The sequence below is a fragment of the Theropithecus gelada genome, chromosome 3 (assembly GCF_003255815.1).
Source record: "Theropithecus gelada isolate Dixy chromosome 3, Tgel_1.0, whole genome shotgun sequence".
Taxonomy (NCBI): Eukaryota; Metazoa; Chordata; class Mammalia; order Primates; family Cercopithecidae; genus Theropithecus; species Theropithecus gelada.
In genome coordinates this window covers 163,569,433-163,588,578 of record NC_037670.1, presented here as the reverse complement: position 1 = coordinate 163,588,578, position 19,146 = coordinate 163,569,433, and the positions used below count along the sequence as shown (strand labels likewise).

Here is a 19,146-nt window from a genome sequence, read left to right as displayed (position 1 = left end):
TTTTTTTTTTTTTTTTGAGACAGAGTCTTGCTCTGTCACCCAGGCTGGAGTGCAGTAGCCAGATTTCAGCTCACCACAAGCTCTGCCTCCCGGGTTCATGCCATTCTTCTTCTTCAGTCTCCCGAGTAGCTGGGACTACAGGCACCCACCACCACGCCCGGCTAGTTTTTTGTATTTTTTAGTAGAGACGGAGTTTCACCGTGTTAGCCAGGATGGTCTCGATCGCCTGACCTCGTGATCCGCCTGTCTCGGCCTCCCAAAGTGCTGGGATTACAGGCTTGAGCCGCTGCGCCCGGCCACCTCATATTTCTATCTGGATAGAGTGACTTTGGCGGTAGTGGGGAATTTTTGTTTTGTTTTGTTTTCTTTCTTTTTTTTTGAGACAGAATTTCACTCTGTCACCCAGGCTGCGGTGCAGTGGAGTGATCTCGGCTCACTGCAACCTCCACCTCCCAGGTTCAAGTGATTCTCCTGCCTCAGTCTCCCAAGTAGCTGGGATTACAGGCACTCACTAGCATGCTTGGCTAATTTTTGTATTTTTAGTAGAGACAGGATTTCATCATGTTGGCTAGGCTGGTCTTGAACTCCTGGCCTCAATTGATCTGCCTGTCTCGGCCTCCCAAAGTGATGGGATTATAGGCGTGAGCCGCCACACCTGGCCTGAATTTTTGTTTTCTGATGCATCTCCAAGGTAATGAAGGAACCTGGAAAATGGACACACGGCAATGTCAGCAGGTATAGATGGGACCTGTCTGGCAGGGGACAGGCAGGAATGGATGGGGAAAGCTGGCAGTGAACTTGACTGAATTGTTTAGAATCCCCGCTCAACAGGCCCTCAGACCCCCTCTTTGTCTTTGTAGGTAGCTGCAGCAAAGTCCACTTCCATCTGCCTTACCGGTGGCAGATGTTTATTGGTGAAACCTGGACGGACTTCAAGCTCATGGAGATGATCGAGGAAGCCTACTCTGACCCCAGAATCCACGTGTAAGTTGGTGACTGTACTCTGGCTTTCAAGAGCCCAACATTATCAAAGGGAAGCATTAGTGCTATTCTTAGGGGAAAAAGAAAAAAACACTCTTCCATCGGAATCCCATTCCAGATACTTCTTGAGATAAAAATGGCAAGTGCCTGCCGAGTTAATGAAGGGAAAACACTGCTGGGTGGGTTTGAGGTCACACTGAGCCTGGCTAATACTAGAGATCCTGGGAATGTTTGCTAACTCAAATGAATCAAACGGTGACATGATTATTTGTTTAGTTGATAGTTGTCTGTGTCCTGCAGAAAAACACAATGCAGAGGCCGGTTTGTATCCTGATCAATTCATCACGGAACTATTAAAAGTACTAAATGATTTAGGACGAAAGAGCCTTTGGTTTAACTTCATAGTTTAAAAACATGATTTGAATAATTTCATATAGTTTTAGTGTGGAATTTTGTTGCGTACTTTAGCATTTAATACCTTCCTTATGTTTGCTATTTTTCTCTAGCCTGGAGTCGTCTAAGAGGGTACCTTACATTTCTGCTTCTGGCTGAGCATCGTTGTTCATGCTTATAATCCTAGCACTTTGGGAGGCTGAGGCAGGAGGATCACTTGAGCTCAGGAGTTTGAGATTAGTCTGGGCAACATGATGAAACCTGTCTCTACCAACAATACAAAAACTAGCCAGGCATGGTGGCACGCACCTATGGTCCTAGCTACTCGGGAGGCTGATGTGAGAGGATCACTGGAGCCCAGGAAGTAGAGGCTGCAGTGAGCCATGATTGTGCCACCACACTCCAGCCTGGAAGACAGAGTGAGACCCTGTCTCAAAAATAAGTAAAAACATTTCTCCTTCTGGAAGAGCTGAAATGGGTGATACCCATATGACCATATTTATCTATGGTGTGCAGGGATATAAGAAACATCCCAGTTTAACAAGGAAATTCTTTAGGGGGAAAAGTTACATTACTTTTCATCATATGAGAATTTAGTGATTTGGGGGTGGGGATTCTGTGTTGCTGCATTTTTACCACTAGAGGGCGACATCAGCTATTTTCTTGTTGCTATGTCTATATTTCCGCCCCCAGGCAAGTGGAGAGCAGGGTTTCTCAACCTGAGCACTACTGACATTTTGGGCCAGATAGTTGTTTGCTCTCAGGGCTGTTTAGCGCTATTCCTAGCCTCAAACCACAGATGACAGGAAGCACCACCCCCCACCAGCCCTGCTGGTTGTCATAACCCAAAATGTCTTCAGATGTTGTGAAATATCCACGGAGGTCAAAATCGTTCCTGATTGAGAACCACTGATCTAAGAGGTCTTTTTTTAGAGCAGCAGTTCTCAAACTTTTTGGTCAGAGAACTCCTCAACACTTAAAATGTATTCAGGATCCAAGGCCGGGCGCGCCGGTGGCTTATGCCTATATTCCCGGCACTTTGGGAGGCCAACGCGGGCGGATCACAAAGTCAGGAGTTTGAGACCAGCCTGGCCAACATAGTGAAACCCCGTCTCTACTAAAAAAAAATACAAAATGTTAGCTGGGCGTGGTGGTGGGCGCCTGTAATTCCAGCTACTTGGGAGGCTGAGGCAGGAGAATAGCTTGAACCCAGGAGGCAGAGGTTGCAGTGAGCCGAGATTGCGCCACCGCACTCCAGTCCAGGCAACAGAGGGAGACTCTGTCTCGAAAGAAAAAAAAAATGTATTCAGGATCCCAAAGAATTTCTGTTTATGTGGAATATAGCTATCAATATTTACCATATTAAAAATTAAAACTGAGAACAATTACATATTTGATTCACTTAAAAATAAGAATAAGCTTGCTATATGTTAACATAATGAAATGTTTCATGTAACTATATTTAATACTATATACATACTCATGTATGCCCATTTAATATACATACCCAGATATATAACTGTGTGTATTTATATATGTATATATAATATTTATATGGATAATTATAAAATAACTGTTTTCCAAAACAAAAAATTTATTGAGAGGAATTTTATATTTTTGCAAAATAATGTCTGGCATGATAGAAGATAACTAGATTCTCATATCTGCTGCTTTATTCAATCTGCTGTGAAATCATATATTGTATAGCCTCTGGAAAATTTTGTCGTGTATTCATGAGAGAATGGAAGTGAAAAAAGCAAATAATGTTTAATGTTATTATGAAAATAACTTTAACCTTGCCAATTTTCCACAACGGTCTCCACATTTTGATAACGATTTAAATAATAATAAATAATTTTAAAAATGGACCAAACGTGAGTTTCTAACTTACTTTCTAACATTGAGCCAATCAGGAGTTTTGTGGGCATAGTTTTATTTTGGGATTTTTCTGAAGGAAGAATGCACCATGTGACACCATTAATTATGTGGTGCAGGCAAGTCGCTTTCCTTTTCCTCTCTGCGTTTCCATGTTTCTTTTATGTATAGGACCTGTAGCTATGGAAAGAAAACTTGAAGATCTATTTTAGCCCTGAAAGTTTAATTCTGCGCTCTCATTAGGGAAGACGAGATTGTAGAAAACAGGGGTCTATGAAACATTATGTTAACTTAATACTTTTCTCTCTCAGCTGTTCTGTAGGAAGTTATACAATCAATTTTCGGGAAATGAGTTGTGATTTCATTCCTATCCGACGCCTTTCCACTCCTTCTTCTGTCACCAAGCCAGCATCTGTCTTCGCCACCAAATGGATTTGGTATTGGAAGAATGAATCTGGCACATGGATTCAGTATGGAGAAGAGGTGAGCACTGTTCCTCTTTGTAGAGGGCTCTTGTTTAAACTTGTCAACTTAAAAAGAACACTATTGGCTGGGCGCGGTGGCTCACGCCTGTAATCCCAGCACTTTGGGAGGCCAAGGCAGGCGAATCATCTGAGGTCAGGAGTTTGAGACCAGCCTGGCCAACATGGTGAAACCCCATCTCTATTAAAAATACAAAAATTAGCCGGGCGTGGTGGCATGTGCCTATAATCCTGGCTACTCCAGAGGCTGAGGCAGGAGAATCTCCTGAACCCGGGAGGTGGAGGTTGTAGTGAGCTGAGATTGCGCCACTGCATTCCAGCCTGGGGGATGGAGTGAGACTCTGTCTCCAAAATAAATGAATAAATAAATAAAATAAAAAGAACACTATTAATAAAATGTTTGACACCTATGTGGTTACCCATGGAGTGTGGGAGAGGAAGTGGTATTTTTTTACTTTGTACACAGCTATATTCAATATTTTTTCAGCAAGTATGCACTCCAGTTGCAGTCATACATTAAAGTATATATTAATTTTAATTTTAATTTTAATTTTAATTTTTTTTTGAGATGGAGTTTCACTCTTGTCACCCATGCTGGAGTGTAATGGCATAATCTTGGCTCACTGCAACCTCCACTTCCTGGGTTCAAGCGATCTTCCTGCCTCAGCCTCCCGAGTAGCTGGGATTACAGGCATGCACCACCACACCCAGCTAATTTTTGTATTTTTAGTAGACATGGGGTTTCACATGTTGGACAGGCTAGTCTTGAACTCCTGACCTCAGGTAATCTGCCCACCTTGGCCTCCCAAAGTGTTGGGATTACAGACGTGAGCCTCTGTGCCTGGCCATATATTAATTATTTTTAAGGAATCCCTTGAGACGTGTCAGCTGCACTTCCCTCTTTCCTCACCATCAGAGGGGAGAGTGGAACCTTGAGATAGCTTTCTATGTATAAACGCATAGATGTACAGAGACTACTGCTTTGAGCTGGAAAAGAGGGCGAGAGTGAGAACTTAAAGGACCATATGGATGATGGCATGGTTAATTAGACCAGGGCATGTGTTAATTCACTAATGCAGTGAAACCACATCTGGTACAGATAGTCACTACTCTTCAGTCAGAGTCTGGATTTAGATGGACTTAAAGGACTGGAACTAGAAGATTCTAGGCTGTGACCCATAGTGGGGGCATAGTAATAGGGGATGGAAGTTTAGATAAGCAGAGCTTCTGTCCTTCTGTCTCAGTGTCCCTTCCTCCCTTCAACTCATAGATTAAAGAGAGAAAGAAAGCAGACCTTAAGCAGGTAATGAAATCAGGGTGGGCCGGGCGCGGTGGCTCAAGCCTGTAATCCCAGCACTTTGGGAGGCCGAGACGGGCGGATCACGAGGTCAGGAGATCCAGACCATCCTGGTTAACATGGTGAAACCCCGTCTCTACTAAAAAATACAAAAAACTAGCCGGGCGAGGTGGCGGACGCCTGTAGTCCCAGCTACTCGGGAGGCTGAGGCAGGAGAATGGCGTGAACCCGGGAGGCGGAGCTTGCAGTGAGCTGAGATCCGGCCACTGCACTCCAGCCTGGGAGACACAGCGAGACTCCGTCTCAAAAAAAAAAAAAAAAAAAAAAGAAATCAGGGTGATAAGAAACAGAAAATGAAAGGAAGAGATTAAAATGAAGCCAAAAACAATGCATGGGCTGGGTGCGGTGGCTCACTCCTGTAATCCCAGCACTTTGGGAGGCCAAGAGGGGTGTGGATCACCTGAAGTCAGGAGTTCGAGACCAGCCCGGCCAACATGGTGAACCCTGTCTCTACTAAAAATATAAAAAATTAGCCGGGCGTGGTGGTGGGCACCTGTAATCCCAGCTACTCGGGAGGCTGAGGCAGGAGAATTGCTTGAACCTGGAGGCAGAGGTTGCAGTGAGCCGAGATTGCACCGCTGTACTCCAGCCTGGGTGACAAAGTGAGACTCCATCTCAAAAAAAAAAAAGATAATGCAGGGACAAAGAAATGGCAGCGTAAGGTTCTACATATTTAGGTTGGTGTAAAATTACTTTTGGGTTGGTGGTAATTACTTTTAATAGCAAAAACAGTGATTACTTTTGCACCGAACTAATAGTTATAATCAGTGGGTTATACATTTGGTTCTGAGCTGCCTAACTGCCAAAGCAAACCAAATACTTGGGAGAGGCACTGCTCTGTTATGTTAGTGAGGCCTGAGAAAAACACCTCCTATAGCGGGCCACATGGCAGGAACCCTGTGTGCTGTGGTGAGGTCCTCAACCACAAACAGCCCTACCATGAATTCATCTGCATGTTGATTTCCAAACTGTCTTAGCAGCAGATACATTTTATCAAACCATCTTTCAAAGACCTTAAAGGAGCCAATGAGAGTAGAGCAGGGCTGCCCTGGTGGAATAGGATAGGGGCTCAGAGTGGTCTCCTGGGCCCCTCCTTGTTGCTCTCCTCTCTCCTGTGGTGGCCCATGTAGCATCTTTGCTGAACAGAGTTCTGCTGAAACTCCCGTGTGTGTGAAAATGCCTATGATATTAAACTTTGCACAGATTCTTTGTATGCTCAAGCCAAGGATGATGTCAAATAAGCGATTCTGTCAGGCACCTGTGGAAATAAAATTATAAACCCAAATTAATTAGCCTTGGTTAAAATAAAAATAAGCTATAGGTCTTGATTTTTTTATATCAAATAATTGGAATTTTCAGTAAGATATAAAGGGGAAAGGTTGGCAAACATTTGCATTCTAGTTACATCAAGGTTCCAGGAGGCCAGGCGTGGTGGCTCATGTCAGTAATCCCACCACTTTGGGAGGCCAAGGCGGGTGGATCACCTGAGGTCAGGAGTTCAAGACCAGCCTGGCCAACATGGTGAAACTATGTCTCTATTAAAAATACACACAGAAAATTAGCTGGGCGTGGTGGTGCCCACCTGTAATCCCAGCTACTTGGGAGGCTGAGACAGGAAAATCGCTTGAACCCAGGCGGTAGGGGTTGCAATGACCCAAGATTGTGCCACTACACTCCAGCCTGGGTGACAGAGTAAGACTCAAAAAAAAAAAAAAAAAAAAAGTTTCAAGAACCAAAAAGAACTATTCGGGGGAAAGAGAGTATTTAAATTTAAATTTAAATTTACACAAGTTCAATCATGTTCCCTAATAAAACATCAAGAAACTTCCTGAGCTTTTTTTTTTTTTTTTTGAGACAGAGTTTTGCTCTTGTTACCCAGGCTAGAGTGCAATGTTGTGATCTCGGCTCACTGCAACCTCTGCCTCCCAGGTTCAAGCAATTCTCCTGCCTCAGCTTCCCAAGTAGCTGGTATTACAGGCACCCACCACCAAGCCTGGCTAATTTTTTGTATTTTTGGTTGAGACGGGGTTTCACCATGTTGGCCAGGCTGGTCTCAAACTCCTGACCTCAGGTGATCTGCCTGCCTCAGCCTCCCAAAGTACTGGGATTATGGGCGTGAGCCACCATGCCCAGCCTTTCCTGAGTTTTTTAATACAAAGTTCTTTCTGGGACATTTAGTCTGTGTTAGCTGTAGAGTTTTTATTTTATTTATTTTTATATTCTGGATTCCCATGAAAACTGTAGAGTTTTTAGAATGTAACATTCAATCTGCAAACACGTGAATGTTGTATTCATTAAATGTGACGTGGCTCTGTTGGATGTTCACTGAAGATATGAATGAACTCTTACTATCATACTAATAAGACCCATCATTACATAAACTGAGTTGGCTCTAGTTATTAAAAAAAAAAAAAAAGGAAAAATCAGGTCCTGGATTTAATGTTTTCCTTGCTGGGAGTCCAAGTAAAATTAAAATAATGTTTCTGGGAGATTTGAACCCCACATATCAGGAGCAACCTGGTTTCTTTCGTGGGTCAATACATTATGGTCCAAGTTTGCAGCCCTTTGGTGACCTGCCTTGAGCCAGTGTACGGGCTAAAATATTTAGAGAAAAGAGTGGACTGTGTAGCCTTCAGCCAGTGCTCCATAGCTTTTATTTCTTGTAACTGAATTTTGAATAAGTCAGGCAACTAAGAGTCCTGGGTTGGAACCTCTCTAAGGGGACCTTGAGGTGTAGAAATTTTTGCCAACAAGTAGGTACATATGCTTTGATTATGAGCTCTCTGGGAGGTAAAATAGATATCCTTTTATGGAAATTGATGTACTTAACCAGGACTCATACCTACATAGATGGTGGGCAGGGAGAGGGTGTGGTATTAGGAGAAGTGATGATTGAATCGATGGGCAGCTGGGCAGGAATGGTGTAGGGTAGAGTGATAGCAGGGCTGACAGGAGGGCAGAGCCTGGGAGTCATTGGATGTGCACCAGGTGGGGAGTGCAGATTCAGGTCTTCAAAGATATTTACCAGCAAACTAGCTAAGCTTAGCAGCTGTGGAAGCTGGTGTTGAGAAACAGCGGGAGGCTATGGCCTGAGAGACCCTCTCAGAGCGAGGACAAGCCACAGCTCTAGAAAAGCCAAGGTTGAGGCAATCATTGACACCCAGGATATAAGCTAAGACCCGTTTACTGCAACTGAAACATAGATTCAAGTCTTGTGGGGAATAAATAATTGGCAGCTGTATGATTTATTCATTTATTCAGACCTGGAGTAACAGTACTGTACTCTAGGACACATGATGGCTATTAAATTAATGGTAGCTAAAAGGTCTAATGAGACATCTTGCAAGGCTGTCACTATCTGTCACTTAAGAGTATGGGACAACTGTAGCTTAGGATTGCCAAAGAACTGGGGCCAGCTCAGCACAGATATGACTGATTTTCAGATACCACAAAAAAGACTTATCGTTACAAGAATACCTTACGATACCTTTACAATAGAAACACCTGGTAATTGACCCAGACAGCACACAGAAACAAGAGAGGGACTTTGAGAGTTGCTTCTGGACCACCAGTCACTTGTGTGACCTCTTGACCATAACATACTCATGACATGGGCATGTTCCTGCTGTCCTATTAGTCTTACAATAGCGAGGGTTGAATGAACCAGCCTATACAGCAAGCAGTGCCTGACACTCATCTCTGATGTGGACTAAACCAAGGGGAAATGTTACCCCGGAGGACTTTACCACCTATCAGGGTTCATGAACATGACAAGTGCAGTGTGAGGGCAAGGCTAGAGAAGGTCAGAGTGGAGCCATGCTAGGCTGTGCAGATGCCCAGACACTGACTTACTGGCCCTGTGCTGTCCAGTATGACAACCACTTGCCATATGTGGCAATTTCATTTTAAACTTTAATTAAACACATAAAAAATTAAGAAATCAGTTCCATGGTCACTGTAGTCACATTTTCAGTGTTGTATAGCCACATATAGCTTGACTACTGAAGGAGTTAAAAATATGCCACTCTGGGCCAGGTGCAGTGGCTCATGCCTATAATTCCAGCACTTGGGGAGGCTGAGGCAGGCGGATCACGAGGTCAGGAGATCGAGACCATCCTGGCTAACACAGTGAAACCCCGTCTCTACTAAAAATACAAAAGAATTAGACGGGCGTGGTGGCGGGCGCTTGTAGTCCCAGCTACTTGGGAGGCTGAGACAGGAGAATGGCGTGAACCCAGGAGGCGGAGCTTGCAGTGAGCGGAGATTGCGCCACTGCACTCTAGCCTGGGCGACAGAGCAAGACTCTGTCTCAAAAAAAAAAAAAAAAAAGCCAATCTGGCATATTGACTATTTTGAGTTAAAAGCACTTGAAAAACAGCAGGTGCAAGATGATCACTCTGACCTTCTGTTACTTAAAAGCAGGAGATGAGATTCCCATGTGAAAGATGTTCTTCCCTGGCTGGGCATGGTGGCCCACACCTGTAATCCCAGCACTTTGGGAGGCTGAGGCAGGCTGATTACTTGAGGTCAGGATTTGGAGACCAGCCTGGCCAACACAGCGAAACCCCGTCTCTACTAAAAATACAAGAATCAGCCAGGCGTGGTGGTGCATGCCTGTAATCCCAGCTACCCGGGAGGCTGAGGCAGGAGAATCACTTGAACCCAGGAGGTGGAAGCTGCAGTGAGCTGAGATCATGCCATTGCACTCCAGCCTGGGTGACAGAGATTCATTGAGTCTCAAAATAATAATAATAATAATAATAATAATAATAAAGAAAGAAAGAGATCCTCCCTATACCAGAATGAAAGTAGCATTCTTATCATCAAAGCCAGGAAACCTGTGCAAACAAATCCTATTAGACAAATCTTCATCCTCCTGGACACTTCTCCACCAAATTAACTTCCCTAGCCAAAGCCCCTTTGTCTCATCCCATTTTCATAATCCATGACTCTTTGTCTAATTCAATACAAGTGTTTATCTCTAACTGCAGCTTTGGGTCTTCACTTTCTTGTGAAGTCTCCTATGCCATGTAAAACTTGTATTAAATGAACGTGTATGCTTTTCTCCTGTTGGTCTTTTTGTATATAAATTTATGGAGTACAAATGTAATTTTGTTATATGCATAGATTACCTAGTAGTAAAGTCAGGGCTTTTAGGGTGTCCCTCACCTGAATAATATACACTGTACCCATTAAGTAATTTTTCATCATCTACTCGCCTCCCAACCTGCCCTATCCTGAGTCTCCACTGTCATTCCTATCGTGGTCTTATGTCAATTTAACGCTCAGATCCAGCCAAAATACTGTAAAAGGGTAGAGGTGAAATTTTGCTTCCCTGGCCGGGTGCTGTAGCTCACACCTGTAATCCCAGCACTTTGGGAGGCCGAGGCAGGCAGATCACCTGAGGAGTTCGAAACCAGCCTGATCAATACAGTGAAACCCCATCTCTACTAAAAATACAAAAATTAGCTGGGGTGTGGTGACATGCGCTTGTAATCCCAGCTACTCAGTAGGCTGAGGCAGGAGAATCCCTTGAACCCAGGAGGCGGAGGTTGCAGTGAGCCAAGATTGTGCCACTGCACTCCAGCCTGGGCAACAGAGGGAGAGGGAGACCCTGTCTCAAAAAAAAAAAAAAAAAGAAAGAAAAGAAAGAAAAAGAAGGAAAGAAAGAAAGAAATTAATTTTGCCTCCCCTACATATCATCTAGGACAGCGCAGAGAACATTTTCATCACCACAGAATGTTCTAGTGAACAGCACTGGTCTAGACCCTAGAGCCTTGCTAGTCAAAGTGAGGTCCACAGACCAGCAGCATCAGCCTCAGCGTCACCCAGGAGCTGGCTGAAGTATGGAATCTAAATCGTCCCCAACTTCCCAGAATCATATCTGTACTTTAATATGATCTCTGGGGCACTCACATGTATGTCAAAGTTTGAAAGTCGGCCGGGCGCGGTGGCTCAAGCCTGTAATCCCAGCACTTTGGGAGGCCGAGACGGGCGGATCACGAGGTCAGGAGATCGAGACCATCCTGGCTAACACAGTGAAACCCCGTCTCTATTAAGAAATACAAAAAACTAGCCGGGCGAGGTGGCGGGCGTCTGTAGTCCCAGCTACTCAGGAGGCTGAGGCCGGAGAATGGCGTGAACCCGGGAGGGGGAGCTTGCAGTGAGCTGAGATCCGGCCACTGCACTCCAGCCCGGGCGACAGAGCGAGACTCCGTCTCAAAAAAAAAAAAAAAAAAAAAAGTTTGAAAGTCTCTGGCCTTTTAAGTGAGGAACAGAGTGGGTTTTACAGAGCTGAGCAGGCAGTGGATGGATACAGGACTTCAGCTGTAGGGATGGGAAATTGGGAAGCGATTCAGTTAGTGGTCAAACCAGGGGATATCAAGGTGCCAAAGCTGTTCCACCCGCCCCACATCATGCCAGAGGTGTTTTGCCCGAGGAAGGCATAGGGTTTACCAGGCACCATCGAAACACAGCAGCAATCTCTTTTACAATCGCTCTGATAGATACTATCCACACAGCTGTGGCAACAAGCATCTTCATGATATGAATTAATTGTTGGCTGCTGTAAGTTAGAACATTCTGCTAAAGTCAGCATCGTTGTCCCTTCCACCCTTAGTACTGGTTCTACCTCCTGAAACACATTCAAGTTTATTGCCACTTTGCCCTGTGTACAAATATTTGAACACTGCTTTCTGGTCCCACCATGCTCCACTCCAGGATAAAGAGACCCAGCTCAGGCCTTTCTCTGTCCAGGACATTTTCCTTAGACACTTTCATTCTGTTGCCCTCTGCTTACAACCAGCAGGCATTTCCATTAGGGAAGAGGAAGGGGTGTGGGTCTAGCTGAAAGCCCAAGAGTCTGGAATGTCATTAAGAAAAGGAACTGTGAGCCCCTCCCCACCACGGCTGCCTGGAAAAATTTGCTGTCATTAACTCCTTTGTTCTAAATCACAGGAAACAAGTGTCTCCTCACCATTATATACAGGGAACCCCTGCTGTTAGGGGTGTACATCTAGTCTCCCCTGATTGGCCAGGGTGGCAGCTGGAATGAGGGCAGTGGATCAGTGGCCTAGCCTGCCCCCTTTCTAAAATCAACTCATTTCCCTTTTACCACCCATTCTGATGTTTGCATGCTTTCTATATGCTTTGAGACTAGAGATTATAGCTTTACATTTGCGGGGTATGCCTCATCCCTTCCTTCTTTCCTTCCTTCCTTCCTTCCTTCCTTCCTTCCTTCCTTCCTTCCTTCCTTCCTTCCTCCCTCCCTCCCTCCCTCCCTTTCTTCCTACTTTCCTTCCTTCCTTCCTTCCTTCCTCTTTTCTTTTTTTTTTTTTTTCTTTTTTTTTTTTTTTTTTTTGAGATGGAGTCTCGTTCTGTCGCCAGGCTCTGCAATGGCACAATCTTGGCTCACTGCAACCTCTGCTTCCCAAGTTTAAGTGATTCTCCTGCCTCAGCCTCCCGAGTAGCTGGGACTACAGGCACCCGCCACCACGCCCGGTTAATTTTTGAATTTTTAGTACAGACAGGGTTTCACCATGTTGGCCAGGATGGTCGTGATCTCTTGACCTCGTGATCCACCCACCTCAGCCTCCCAAAGTGCTAGGATTACAGGCGTGAGCCACAGTACCCAGCCGCCTCATCCCTTTCATTATAGCTCCTGTTAGTGGCAAATCCAAGTGCATTTTCAGTTAGCTGGCTAGCAGGAGGCTTGGCCAATTTTATTTACTTACTCTGGTTCAGGACAGAGGAGAGGGTTCGGTTATTTATATTTGAACACTGCAACTATTGGAGTTTGGACGAGGAGCAGATAGTCTTTCTTTACTTCCCCTCATGACAACTGTAAACTGTGCGTGGCTAGAATAGCCCACAATGTTCTATTTCATGTAAGAGTCAGTGTCAGATTCTGTTAGATGGCAGATGCCGATGCAGCATCACAAAAGAGGAGATGCAAGTTGCTCTATACATTTGGCTGCTGTAAAAGAGTATTGCAAAAAGCTACATTTTTCAGGCATCCCCCAAGCGTGTAGTGAGTTTCTGCAGGATAGACTCTTAGGTACTATGATGGAGAAGACCACAGAAGTTTGTGACATAGCCCTGAGCTGGAAGCTCTTACAATCTGGTTTGGGAAGCAAAATGCACTCCTGTTCACATCCCGTTACTAAAATGAAATCATGTAACAGTAGAGATTTCCTAAAAACCTACCCTGAACTCTTTACCTTTTATTTTTTTTTTCCAATTAGAAAGACAATCAGAAAAGTTCAAACATCGACTCTTTATACCTGGAGTCTCTCTATCAATCCTATCCGAGGGGAGTTGTGCAATTTCAGGCGGGCTCACGGAACTATGAGCTGAGTTTCCAAGGTGAGTTTCTGTGTTTGGCAGTGTGGTGTGTCATTGAAATCCGCCTGCAGTGCACACGTGGGAGTGGGAGCAGAGTGGGTATGCATTGCTATGGCCAGGGTCAAGGTCAAGATTTAGCAAGGCGGGGGAGTGCAAGCTATGGCCATCAGGAGACCTGAGTTCTAGAGCTCTGGCTCTGACGAACACTTGCTCTGCTCCCCTAGGAGGGGCACCTGGCCTATCTAGGCCCACTTCTCTCAACTGCAAATTCAGGAGCTCAGACTAAGTAGTCTTGGGGGTACTTCCAGCTCTGCTATGCTGTTTCTGATTCTGGCTGGGCAGATGCCCAGACAGAGGCAATATTTCAGGTGCTGGTGACTACAGTAGAGGCCTTGGGCTTTTGGATACCTTCAGAGTTTTAGAAACTTGCTGTTTCTTTTAGGCTTTATCGTCTAGGTCAGTGGTTCCATCATCATATTGATTAAAGTACTTTGCCTTCCACCATGTTTATTGGAGCCACTGTAGAAAGGTCTTCCGGTGAGCTGCTGCCAATCTACCTGCTGTGTTTAGTTAGATATCAGGGCAGGAACTGCCCTCCTTCTGAAGGTACCATCCCATCAGGCACCCCCTGCACATGATCAAGTACTTGCCCTTTTGGGACCTGCAGGTGCTTTGGAAGAGGTAAAGGAGCCTTTCTTAGGTCCCTGAATTCCCAGATGGTACCTGCAGTTGGATCCTGTACCACTTAGTGGGCATTAGATGATGTAGCTTTTACAAGGACCATTATACCAAGTATTTGGAAAAACAGTCTGGCAGTACATGTCAAGTAACATGAAAATTTGCTAATATGTTTGTCTTTTCATTCCCTCAGGAGCCTTTCTTAGGAAATAATTCACTAGAAGAAGGGGGGAAAAAGCTATAGGCATAAAGTAAGGTGCTTGTTAAGCAGCATGGTGTGACTGAAGAATACTAGACCAATACCAGCACCTACAGTACTAAAAGTAGGACCAGTCTGTGTACCAGCACAGTGGTGACTAAATAAACTAGGGTATTAAATTTCAGTGGCGTATTTGGCACTTGTTAAAGATTTAGATATGAAAACCAGATAGGAAAAGCAAAATTTGGTATTGTTAAATGAAAAAGGCAGAACGCTTTTTTTTTTTTTTTTTGAGACAGGGTCCCGCTCCATCACGCAGGCTAGAGTGCAGTGGCACCATCACGGCTCACTACAGCTTCAACCTCCCCAGCTCAAGCTCTCACCTCAGCCTCCCAACTAACTGGGAGTACAGGTGCATGCCACCATGCCCAGCTAATTTTTAAATTTTTTGTAGAGATGGGGGTCTCACTATGTTGCCCAGGCTGATCTTAAACTCCTGAGCTCAAGCGATCCTCCCACCTCAACCTCCCAAAATGCTGGGATTACAGGCATGAGCCATAGTGCTCAGCCAGAACCCCAAATTTATGTTTCTGAAATTTTCTGTTTATATTTAAAATAGGAAAGTTAAAAAAAAACAACCAAAAATCAATGTGCATGATTGCAGCAATGCATGCCTGTGGGCCAAGACTGGAAGATAATAATGAAAAATTAAAATCTATTATATTGGGTGGTAGAATTAAAAATGACTTAAATTACAAGCAATTCTTAGGTGGTATTGTATTGTTTTTATGGTTTAAAAGGGTGGTGGAGAGATGAGAGCCAATAGACTTTGTTCCTGAATCTAGAGTAATTTTTCCAGCGACTTCTGTTTGATTGGTTCGTATAAACCAGTTCAGAGCAGTTTATAGTGTTCCAGATGGCTTTTTCTTTTCTTTTTTCTTTTTTTTTCCTTGAGATGGTGTCTCGCTTTGTCGCCAGGGTGGAGTGCAATGGTGCAATCTCGGCTCACTGCAACCTCTGCCTCCCAGGTTCAAGCGATTCTCCTGCCTCAGCCTCCCAAGTAGCTGGGACTATAGCTGTGTGCCACCACGCCTGGTTAATTTTTTGTATTTTTAGTAGAGATGGGGTTTCACCGTGTTAGCCAGGATGGTCTCGAACTCCTGACCTCTTGATCCACCTGCCTCAACCTCCCAAAGTGTTGGGATTACAGGCGTGAGCCACTGCGCCCAGCCGCCTTTGTCTATTTCTTAACTAGACTGCCAGTGTATTCTGTAATGCATTAAGCTAGTATCTGAGTGCCAGCTGTGTACTGGCTACTGCTGTGGGTGCTGGGATACAGTGGTGAAGTTGCTCTTCGAGCCTATACTCAAAAGGGTGATGAGAGACAATGATCAAGTAAACAAGTCGGGCCCTATCAAAAAGTGGTAACAGTTGCTGAGAAAATGAAACAGTACCAGGAAGCGGCCAGAGAATGGAGGAGTCAGTGGGACAGCACTTACTTTTATAGAGCAGCCTCTGCCTGTGTGTGGGAAGGAGGGCGCTCCAGGAGAAGGAAGAACTAAGGCTAAGGCTGGAAGGTACAGACCAGCTTGAAGTTTCGCAGAACAGGTAGATGGTCTGTAAGAGATGAGAGCAGAGATAGAAACTTGGATATTTTATTAGGCGGAGGCCCTGGGAAGATTTTGAGCAGTGTTGTGGCATGATCCTATTTGTGTGTGTGTGTGTGTGTGTGGTTTATGTTTGTTTCCTATTTTAAGAGTGCAGTTGGATGAGTATTGACAAATGCATGTAACCACCACCCTAAGCAGGATATAGAGCATTTCCATCAATCCCAAAAGTTTCCTTACGTCTCTTTGCAATCAGTCTCCCCAGCAACACCATATACACCTCACTTTATCCCCCTCACAGGCTATTGCTGATTTGCTTTCTGTCCCTGTTTTACCTGTTCTAGAACTTGATATTCATAAATGCTTGCAGTAGGTATGTTGTTGCACGTGGCTGACTTCTTTCACTGTGAATAATGTTTTCTAGACTCACCCGCATTGCTGCATGTATGGTAGTTGTTCCTCTTTTATTACTGAGGAATAAGTAATAAGTAATTGTAAGGCTATTCCATACTTTGTTTACCAGCTGATGGACATTTAGGTTATTTCTACTTTTTGGTTATCATAGTAATGCTGCCGTGAACATTCATATGCATGTCTTTGGGTGGATAGAGGTTTTCATTTCTCTTGGGTAAACACCTAGAAATGGGATTGCTAAATCATATAGGAGTGCATGTTTAACTGTATAAGAAGCCACCAAACTGTTTTCCAACGTGGTGGTTTCATTTTACACTCTCACTAGCAATGTATTATGATTTACTTTTTGAAGGGATCACTCTGGTTGCAGTTTGGACTGAGGTTTACAGCATGAATTGAAAATGATATTTCACACTTGATGTAGAAGAGAACCCTTCAAGACAGCTACCAGATTCCAACCCGCAATCACTGATGTCTGGTGCAGGGAAGCTTGCAAGGATGGTGTCTTGTTATTTGGCTGCCCCATCTCTCCTCTTTTACCATGCAACTTGGATTTAAAGATTAGATTAATTCCTGAATATTCATTCACTCCTTTGCTTTCTGAGCCTTCTACTAATGGCAGTGAAGGATACAAGTCTTTTACTGCAAGCAATTCTCATCCCAAAGGATTTTCTCTATTCGTTTACAAACGGGTCAGTCTCAAATATTTGCTGTGTAAATAGCCTCTGCAAAATAACAAGAAGTCATTTTCTAGAACTGATCTTGATTCTTTTATTTACTTTCTTCTGTCCAAAGGGATGATTCAGACAAACAAAGCTTCCAAAACTCAAAAGGATGTCATCAGAAGACCAAAATTTGTGTCTCAGAGGGATGTGCAGCAGATGAAGAGAGGGCCAGAGTAAGTGTTCTGAAGCAGCTGTTTGCTGACAGATGCTTGAGATGGTCATGCCCTGGGCTCACCAAGTCACTCGTGAATCTGGAGCCTGTTTCCCTGAAAAGTTCCTGCTTGCATTACTCTGCAGTTTCCATTTGCATTCTCTATGAGTAAGATGCTTGTTAAGCAGCGTGGTGTGACTGAAAGGATACTAGATCAGAAAATGAATTTTCTTTCTGAAAGGGAAGTCTGAGCAAGTCTCTTAAATACTCTGGGCTTTAGCTTCTCCAGCTGTGAAGAGCTGGATTGATGTGGCATGCCTAAGGAATAATCATATGTACTAGGTTTTTGTTTTGCTGTGGATTCTTTTTTTTTTAGAGATGGGGTCTCACTTTGTTGCCCAGGCTGGTCTCGAACTCCTGAGCTCAAGTGATCCTCGTACCTCAGTCTCCCAAAGTGCTGGGATTACAGCCGTGAGCCACCATGCCTGGCTTTGCTGTGAATCCTTTTGGGTGTCTTGTTTTCCTACATGATTTATAGAGGATGAGGGGCGGAGAGAGAGAGAAAAAAGGGATGAGCTAGCTGTTAGAGCAAAGGCTTTGGAGACAGATCATGTTGATTGAAGGGATTTTAAAGGAAATGTTGCCGTGGGGGATTCGTTGTAACTCTCCTTGTGAACTGCTCAGTAAACTCTACATTGTTCATGAACACTTTTGGAGTTGGATATTTTTTTTCTGGGTGATGTGTGATTATATAAAATAGGCTTCAAGAGAAGTATAATATCAAGGCATTCTAACTAGGTTCTTTTGGTTGTAAGAATTCAAGCTATTTGATGAAAAAGGGAAGTTACTGAAAAGATAAATAACTCTGAGGTCATATGGAAAACAACTCGCAAGAATCTAAGAATGGAAACTGAGCTGTATCAGGGCCTCAGGAAGGGGAGCTGCTTCCAATTCTGCTTTCGAACTGGAGCAGCCTAGAGTCAAAGATTCTTTCTTGGGACCAGGTTAACAGCCTGGACGCTGGATCTAGCTCACCTAGGTTCAGATTCCACCCTGCCACCCATTAGCTGTGTGGATTTGGACAAATGAATCACACTGTATATCCTTGTCTGTAAAATGGGCTTAATAATAATACCTACCTCGGCTGGGCACGGTGGCTCACGCCTGTAATCCCAGCACTTTGGGAGGCCGAGACGGGCGGATCACGAGGTCAGGAGATGAAGACCATCTTGGCTAACACGGTGAAACCTTGTCTCTACTAAAAAAAATACAAAAAAATTAGCCAGGCGTGGTGGCGGGCGCCTGTAGTCCCAGGTACTCGGGAGGCTGAGGCAGGAGAATGGCGTGAACCCGGGAGGTGGAGCTTGCAGTGAGCCAAGATTGTGCCACTGCACTCCAGCCTGGGCGACAAAGCAAGACTCCATCTCCAAAAAAGAAAAAATATATATATAATAATAATACCTTCCTCACGGCTGCTTGGGTAACACATTCCAAACACTCATCAGGTGTTCAGTAAATGTTAAGTGTTCTGGTTATTATTATTTTTATTCCCCTGCTATTAATAGACTTAGTAACTATATATAATTAAGTTGACTTAATTCTAATTCATAATTCCAACCTGCATAGCCCTTCAGCCTTATCTTCTGCCACTAACTGCCTGATTTTCTCTGAATTTCTCAAGTTGATTTCCCAAGAATTAGAATCTGATTGATGTGGCTATCTAAAGTCCCTTCCAGTAATTTTTTTTTTTTTTTTGACAGAGTCTCATTCTATTGCCCAGGTTGGAGTGCAGTGGCACGATCTCAGCTCACTGCAACCTCTGCCTCCCTGGTTGAAGTGATTCTCGTGCCTAAACCTCCTGAGTAGCTGGGACCACAGGCGCCCGCCACTATGCCCAGCTAATTTTTGTATTTTTAGTAGAGACGGGGTTTCACCATGAGG

General features: G+C 44.2%; 1 protein-coding gene across 4 annotated transcripts in view; it reads left to right on the top strand.

Annotated features, from left to right (window-relative positions):
• The window catches only part of ZC3HAV1 (zinc finger CCCH-type containing, antiviral 1), a 73,995-nt gene that overhangs the window by 38,387 nt on the left and 16,462 nt on the right, over positions 1-19,146 (top strand). For all 4 annotated transcript variants that reach the window (XM_025379762.1, XM_025379763.1, XM_025379760.1 and 1 more), the window contains exons 6-9: positions 861-984; positions 3,561-3,732; positions 13,332-13,452; positions 17,125-17,227. In XM_025379762.1, coding sequence (XP_025235547.1) covers positions 861-984; positions 3,561-3,732; positions 13,332-13,452; positions 17,125-17,227 — 520 coding nt within the window. The remainder of the gene's footprint in view (positions 1-860; positions 985-3,560; positions 3,733-13,331; positions 13,453-17,124; positions 17,228-19,146) is intronic.